Genomic DNA, 8,607 nt, shown 5'->3' on the forward strand with positions numbered 1-8,607 from the left:
ACCCCGAGTCACGAGATCTTCCCCTTTGATCAGTTCTGTCTCATGAACACATCGGGCCCCAATTCTCCAATGACACCTTCAGCTGATGGTGTCAATCACCCCAAGTTTGCTCCYCCCARTTCTCCATTTACATATTCWGGAACTCTGMRGCAATGAAGARTCCTTGGATTTTCCAAATGAGAACAATATTTTCTCTAAAACACTGGGAGCAGGGGTTTTTASCACTTTATGAAGCCTAGAACTACACACCAAAGCTACAGTTACATGAAGAATAGAAGCTAAAAATTCTGAAGGCATCAGGAGCATCAACGAGACTGCATCATTGTCCCTGGAATGCATCTGCTCGTGGATGAGTTTTCCTGCAGCAACCAGGAAGGTTCTGCCTCTGAAGCTGTTACAGCCAGTGCAGGATTCAAGCTTCCCTCCTGGAATAACSACTGACCATTATGTAAATTAATTAGGAAAAAAACCCTCTGCATGTGCCATAACTGGGCATTATGTATTTATGACTTTTAATGATGAGTAATATTAATAATATTATAGCTGGGTGTTATTGCAAATTCTGCCTTTTAAAAGGCAGCAATCCAGGCTGGCTGCCCAGCACTGCAGATTAGCTCTGCCCTTGGACAAGAGCTGAGCAAGTCTAACATGGGTTTTTTTTCACACTGTTGAAGCACAGTTTGCATTTGCCTGGAAAGGAAAATAAGAAAGGATCAAACTTGCAATAAGCCTAGCCAGAATGAAATCGAAATTCATAAGATGTAATACATGCTGCTTGCACAATAAATGGTAATGAGCTCGGGAAACAGGGTGTTTTATCGGGTTATTGTTTCCAGGCAGGACAGAAATGTATATTTATGGTTTGATTTCAGAGTGTTAGCCTCCTGGGTTTTAGAAATGAAAAAGATGAACTTTCACTACTTCTGTGATCTCTCTGAAATCATTTTAGAGGCGTTTTATAAGTCACCAAAGTTTTTAACCTGGCAGTTTAACACGGAATTGTAATGAGAGGAACTGTGCACTGTGTAGAAACTCAGGACTTTCAAAGATGCCCATGTGGGTATTTTGGTCGGCTCAGCACTACGACACAATTCATAATTCTGAAGAGGAATTTGTCTAAAAGAGTCAGCTGCATTTGAATTTTTAATTTTTAAAGAAATGTTTTGTAAACTATTTTAATAAATCTGAGAGCAAAATGTCAACTTAACAATGCAATCAGCTGTGCCTGGAGATTCAAACCACAAAGTGTGGACAGCAGAATAAATGATGAATGCATAATTTAGTCTCCCAAGGCACTTCATTGCTTTGGCTGCTCATTGTTTGTGATCCATTATGGATATTCTGAGGAATCCTGATGATCTCCAAATTATCTCTAATAATTTAGCCTAGAAACATTAAAAACAAACCACTTTGGGACTGTGTTATGCATCTAATACATGTATTTGTGAATTCCTCACCATTTCTTTCTCGATTTCAACYGCTGCTGTTGCAATAAGCTACAACAGGTAAAGCAACAACTCCAGAACATTGTTTTTGGAAAATTACTACCTGCACTGAACAGTAATAACTACAGGTTGTCTTAGAATAGCAGGGRGGACAGAGAAGAATAAGACCATAATCTTTTGACAAAAAACTGTTTTAATGATCTGTTATCCTTGGSTTCCTTTTGCACATTTTAACTCCTGAGCAGCATTTTCTTTGATTGTTAATTTAGCTTCAGTGACTGAAATTATAAAGAGGTAAAAATACAGGGACTCCAGAAAGAATTTTGGGTGTAAAAATGTGTGTCTTCTGGTTTGTAGTGTAGTGTCAGGAAGATACAAGAACAAATGGGTATTTTGGGTTTTGCCTTTATAAAATTCCTACCTGAAATACTGTATCTAAATAGACTTTTGATGCTTTTTAGCTTAAAAGGTTTGAAGCAGGTGTAAGCAAAAATAAAATGCTGGCAATTTGAATAGTAATTTCTAGTGGATTTTAGTCTAATTCTACAACAAATAGCAAACACAGTAATAATTGCTATGACATGTTATTGTTTCCAATAAATCATACATATTGTGAGTTTCCTTGAATGTTTCTTGATTAGTTTCTTACCACAAAAGGGAGGTGGGAAGGCTTAAACAAACAAAATCAAATCAAATTTTAAAAAGTAGTAAATATTTGAAGTTATCTAAGTATTTACACAATACCTTTTTAAGTATTGGGCCAATTTTCTGTGGAGTAAAAGTCAAAGTTTCTTGGYTGAATTGTAACTCCTTGTCAATAAAATATCTGTAAAAAAAGGTAAGCTCTGCAAAGTGGAAGGGAGCTCAGTATCTGTGTTTGCCAACACAAAACATCCCTGCAAGGAAGGAGCAGGAGACTGCTGGAGTGAAAAGGACACTGACCTAGAATAAACCGAATATTCTTGTGCAAGGACCACTTTTTGCAATCAATAACTCGTGTAAATGGGGGTTGTATCGTATCAGTTGCACATCTCAAGAGTTGGCATTGGGGAAATGTAAACATTGAAGGGCACCCAGGGGACATGGGACCAGGTGTAATGTTCAGTCTTTTCCTCTTATTTGTAAGGTCTGTATCACTTCTCAGTAATGGAAGATGTTGCTCTTGGTGAACCAATAGGAAGGGTGAAAGCAAATGACCTGGATATTGGAGAAAATGCTAAATCATCCTATGATATTATTGAAGGAGATGGAGTGGATATATTTGAAATTACCACAGATGCCCAAACTCAGGACGGCATTATTAGAGTGAGAAAGGTAAATCATATCTCTGTTCAAAAACATAAATGTTTGACTTACACCTACCCAGCCAGGCTTTACTGTGGGAGAAGTTGCTGGATTCCTAGGCATTCTTTTATCTGTGGGTGAGATCTCAAGCCAGTGAAGTGATAAAAATGGGTGTGTTGGCCATGTCCYTCCAAATTTTCATTGAGGGGGCAGCTGGAGAGACCTCCATGGATGCTGGAAATGTGTTAAACCTATCCAGGTTTGGCTGGTTTTCTCCCTTGGTTCCAAATGAGAGGAGGAGATCAGATTCCACTTTGGTGGTGCTTTAAACTTCATAGAATCTTGGCTGAGTATTCACCAAGTAACTTTTCTCAATTATTTCATTTCCTGTATAGCTGTTCGGAGAAAAATAAATCACAGTATATTAATTAAATTACCTGATGTGTGAGGGCTCCATCCTCTGCCTTTTCTCATGTTGAGCTGTTTTCACTCAATGAGCAGGATTTCAGTGCATTTTGTTAAGGAGATCAGTAGTTTCACACAAGAAGTGCCAAATTTGGGCCCTAAAGAAAACCACATTCCCTTTTCTATGCTTGTACAGTCTTGATTTGTGCAGGATGAGGTATTTGCACGTACCCAGCAAAAGCACCACCTAATTAATGTACAGAATTATGGGGAGAGGCAGAATTGACTGAACTCTTCCAGTAAAGCCAGGCAAACATTAATTGCAGCTTTAGTTGTCATTATTTTCTGGGGAAGGAGAAKGAGCTGTTTCTCATGCTGTGTTCTGAAAAAGGAGATGAATATAATTTATAGCAGTGGCAGAGAGGGTTTTAACTGCATAGCATAGATCACTCTAAATGAATCCTTGTTTATAAAAAAAAGTAAACAAACCCCAAGCCACAATATTCCAGTGMAAAGAAGGTGAATCCAATGATTCAGGTGCAGGTAATTAATATTGCACTTGTACCTGTCATTAACGAGGTCATGCAGATTGCCTGTCAAAACTTTATGTTTTCCCTTTCTCAGTGTGTAGGTCAGCACTGTTTAGATTTATAATAAACTGATGTATATTTATCCAWATTCAGATTTGTTTTTCTAAAGAGAAAATTATGATACAGATCCCAGCTCTTCCTTCCTGTTATTTATTGTGTGCTGTGGCCTCTCCTGTAAGCTGAGGCAATTAGCCTTTTGCCCCAGTTCCCTTGGCTTTATTTCATAACTGAGCCTTAACCATAATGTTGTTTCATATTTTCATTTTGACAGCAATAATAATTTTGGTTCTACTCCAGCAGATGATGTATGGAGGGTGCTGCTCACCAACAGATTTTCTTCAGCATAAAATCACGGGCTTTAGACAATGCTGAGTAAATTTTCAATATGATATCCTGATTAAGCACGACAAAATGTATTGGGGTGCTGTCATTTCTGTAAAGCAWATGAAAAGCGATTGAAAAAGTGCTACGGGAGCCATGATTGGCAAATTGTGAATATGCTGATTTATAAAYCCCCATTCATAATTTCAAAAGCTTACTAATTTAAGAGCTGCTAAAGAAGTAAGGTTTTCTTGTGTTTACTAGAATTTGTGAGAAAGAGCAAATCCCATTAGGGCTTGATTCATACCTGAAAAAAATCAACAGAATTTGAAAATACACGTATTGAAGGCTTTGACAGACTTCCTCAAGATTCCTGTTTGTGCTCTTGCTGGTATTTGCATTGCAGATTCAGAGTGTCTATGTCCTCCTCTTTTTATCCCTGAGACATTATAATGCAAATCTTAATATCTTTCCAATGCTTGGCAATTTGCATCTTTGAAATTTGAATCGTTGTGAGACACAAGAGAATTATATAGTGAATATACTGATGTGCTTCAAGACACAAACTTGAATCTCCTATAATGAAAAAGTCTAACACTCAAAAGTGTCACAGATTTGAGGTTTATTTGGTATTTCAGTCCCTTAAATCCACTGAGTTTTCATCTTTTATGAGTTGATATGGAACTGTAAAATAGTGAAAACAGTGGTGACATGGCAGGTATATTGATAGAATAAAATAATTTGTTTTGTGATTCTGTCTGTGGGGGGGGGAAAAATAAAAAGAAAATATACAGAAGTAGAAATTGCTACAGTTTTGAGAAATTCCTGAGAGATGTCTACCTCATTTACTCCTATAAACTGAAATACAGAGGCACTCCAAGTGCAATAATATTGAAGTACTTTCTTATATGATTAGCTCTACATTTTGCCTCTCATGTCCAACAAATAATAATTGCCAGTTCTTTGCATTTCTCACATTGTTCTGGAAGCAATAAAATATTTATTCTTTGTGGAGACAGTTTAWTTTTTTTTTTCTTATCTCCAGCCAGTAAAGCACTGATGAGGTGCATTATTGGTATGCAGCTCATGTCACCACCAACAAATTTGTAGAATTTATCTGATCTGTAATTGTAACAGTATAATTCATGAGACAGACTATTTCAGTCAGYTCCTTGTGAAAAATAAGGAAACAGYGCTGTTTTCTCTGAGGCTGCTAAATAAGCAGGTATCAGTATGTGCCTGGAAAATCTGGCGGTTGGGTTTCTAGGAGAGGGAAATGGCTGCATCAAAACTCATTCCGTGTGCCTAAAAACATGCATCACTCCCATCCATCAGCATTACTGCCAGTTGTTCTCTGTGGCCATTAGTAAAAGTCATTTATCTTTGTCCTTCTCAACAGCCACTGGACTTTGAGACCAAAAAGTCCTACACGCTGAAGGTGGAAGCAGCCAACATTCACATCGACCCTCGCTTCCTCAGCGGGGGCCCCTTCAAGGACACTGCCACTGTGAAAATCGTGGTGGAGGATGCTGACGAGCCACCAGTCTTCTCCTCACCCACCTACCTTCTGGARGTGCATGAAAATGCTGCTCTCAACTCTGTGCTGGGGCAGGTGACAGCCCACGACCCCGACGTGTCTTCCAGCCCTATAAGGTAGGGCTGCCTTAAAGYGCTCTTTGGGAAAACTGCTGGCAGATCCCGAGTGTATTTCCCTGCTCCTTGTGTGACTGCTCTCATGCTGTTCTGTTTCTGTGAAGATGCTTGGAGAGGATTTGGTTTATGATGTCAGATTTATCAGCTCAGATCATTTTCAAAGTCCCCAAAATGCTCCTTGCCACAGGAGTAGTCTTATGGGACAGAGGAATGCAGTGAAAGTAAGAAATGCGAGTGTTTCTTATGAGAAATGAGGTTGGATGGGGTYGAATCATCGCTGTGTATCTCTGCAGTGAATTTAAATAATCCAGTAGTGTCTGCACTAACAACACTGAGTTTGTGCCATGCAGTTGTAAGGTTGTCAAAACATATTTTGTATTCCTTTGTCTAAAGCCATTCTTGTTTTAAAGATACAAAGTCAGGGACGATTATGCCCATATGACTTTCGCATCTTCMGTTTATACTGTTTTCCCTTTCTGATCTAATTTGAACAAAATCTTTTATTCCAGTTTGATCAGATCAGTGGGTTTTATGTCATTTGATGAGCACACATCTTCCCCTCCCCCTTGGTGGTGATGGTGTGGTGTGATGAGGGTGTTCTAATACTCCATGTAGTACTGCCTGCTAACAGCATTAGGGAAACCAACACCAAAACGTGAAATTCAAAGCAAAAATGCATGTGGAGAGAGTCTATTTAATAGTAATCATCACTGTGCATTGCTGCCTCAGGGAATTTAAGCCAGGCAAGTGGTTGTAGCATCAGGAGGATAGTGTTAGTTGTTAAAATCCATCATTTTCTATCACTATCATTTTCTAATCATTGTCACTTCCGTCACGTCTGCTGCAGAGCTGGACTTTAAACCTTTATCTACAGGCCCTGCATGTTGCATGTCATTGAATAATGTATTCAAAATTAGAAATTCAGAATTGCCAGTGTGTGTGAAGATTTTGGGGAGTGTTCCTGGGTTTTATACAACTTCCTCATGAGGGGCAGCACTGGGGCAGCTCCAAGCTCTGCCCTGGGACAGGGACAGCACCAGGAATGGCTGGAGCTGTKCCAGGRCAGGCTCAGGYKGRRRWYMRGGAAAGGTTCTGCTGTCCCCAGAGGGTGCTGGCACTGCCCAGGCTCCCCAGGGAATGGTCCCGGCCCCGAGGCTGCCAGAGCTCCAGGAGCCTTTGGACAGCACTGCCAGGGATGAACAGGGGGGATTGGTGGGGGGTCTGGGCAGGGACAGGGGTGGGACTGGATGATCCTTTTGGTCCTCTCCATCTCAGGACATTCTGTGATACTCATTTCTAAATCAGACTTTCAAAGCTAGAATTCCTTCCCTCTGCCCTGCTCTGCTTTGTTCTTGCCTTGGTCCTGGCTCCTCTGCCACTTCCCCATCCCCTCTGTTCCTCATCCCACACATACTTCACTTTTCCTTTGGCTACTTTTCCACTCTTGTTCTGTTGCCCTGCAATTCTTTTCTCATCCTGCCTCAAATTTGTAATAATTTCAACCATCTACAAACCTACCTCTGTTTTAAAACTGTCTTTATTCTGTCCAAATGACAAAATGCATCTGAGTAAGTGATTTAATTCATCATTCCCATTTTTTCAACATTCTATAAATCAAGAGACCTTAAACTTGTAAAAGCCAAAATATTTTGTGTGTGCAAACTGAATTAGAGTATTTTTGCTCATCAGGTCCTAGAGAACATACATGGAACAGAACTGGCCAAAATTCAGTACATTTAAACAAAGAGGTCATTTATTAATATGATTTCTATTTTTTAAAAAAAAAAAAAAAAAAAACAACAATAGATACAGTACTTTATAAGATTTTTTTTTTTTCCTACAATATTGGCTTAATAGCTAATTAAGGAATACGTAGAGCTCAGTTTTCTATGAAGCTCTTTTGCTCGTGTTTGCTTACTTCATTAATTTGGCTTTGTCTATGAGAGCTCTAAAAAGCCCAAATTTTTTTTTCTTTTTTTTGAATTAAAAATATTTTAAGGAAAAAAAAATAAAAAAGATTTCCAGTTAGGAATTCTACTATTAAAGGAGAAAAAAATACTAGTCAGAGACAAGTAGRGAGCAGAAATACAATTCCTTTCTTTCTAATTTGGAACAAAATAGGASCCTGGCAGGTTCTAACAGAAATATGGGGAAACATGGCTTTCTTTGATTGGAATGTGCATTTCAAGTGTTTCTTCTGTTATTGTATCACATATATGATGCAAATTTTATGCATATATTCTATGACACCATTTCAAAAATATTAAACTTCAGTTAAAAATTTAAAAAATTGCAACAAGCTGTTCTAAAACTGAGGGACAGTTTTAATATTGGGTGTTGCCTGGCCTTTTTTAATCTGTATTTTTTTTTTTGTTTAAAATAGAATTTTAGGAGGCAACACCRAGTTGTATTTCAAGGAAATTACATTTTTCAATAGCTATCTGTTCTATCAATATTTTGCTTAGACAGAGCTACTGTGTACATTTGTTATAAAAACCCAGGCAGCACAAACAAAACATGAATCACCTTTCGTGCTCCCAATACCATGTCTGCTTTGCATTAGTCTGATACACAAAGGCTTCACACATTCAGGGGAAATGAGCTAAAACTTGGGTATCTCTGGATGTGGGAAGAGTCTGATAATTGAGTCAAAGGATGAAATGTTAAAGAATTGAGAAAATATTRTTGTAAAATACAGCCTGGAAAGAAGCTTGGACACGTTGAGTAGAAGATGTCCCTGCCCCCAAGACTTGGGTTGGAATGAGATTATTTTTTTGATCTTTTTCAGCCCAGGCCTCTCTATGATTCTATGATCTTGGTTTTGCTTTTTTTTTTTGAGGAAAAAAAAAAAGATTCATCCTATTTCTAACCAGCACCCAATAGTTTGTTTTATATGCTTGCTTAGAAGA

At 38.5% G+C, this 8,607-nt stretch overlaps 1 protein-coding gene across 2 annotated transcripts in view; it reads left to right on the plus strand.

Annotated features, from left to right (window-relative positions):
* CDH8 (cadherin 8) overlaps window positions 1–8,607 on the plus strand; it is a 141,341-nt gene that overhangs the window by 75,631 nt on the left and 57,103 nt on the right. For both annotated transcript variants that reach the window (XM_057377417.1, XM_057377416.1), the window contains 2 exons: window positions 2,572–2,759; window positions 5,445–5,698. In XM_057377417.1, the coding sequence (XP_057233400.1) occupies window positions 2,572–2,759; window positions 5,445–5,698 (442 nt within the window). The remainder of the gene's footprint in view (window positions 1–2,571; window positions 2,760–5,444; window positions 5,699–8,607) is intronic.

This window comes from Malurus melanocephalus, unplaced genomic scaffold, assembly GCF_030028575.1.
Source record: "Malurus melanocephalus ecotype Western Australia unplaced genomic scaffold, MMel_1.1 scaffold_312, whole genome shotgun sequence".
NCBI lineage: Eukaryota > Metazoa > Chordata > Aves > Passeriformes > Maluridae > Malurus > Malurus melanocephalus.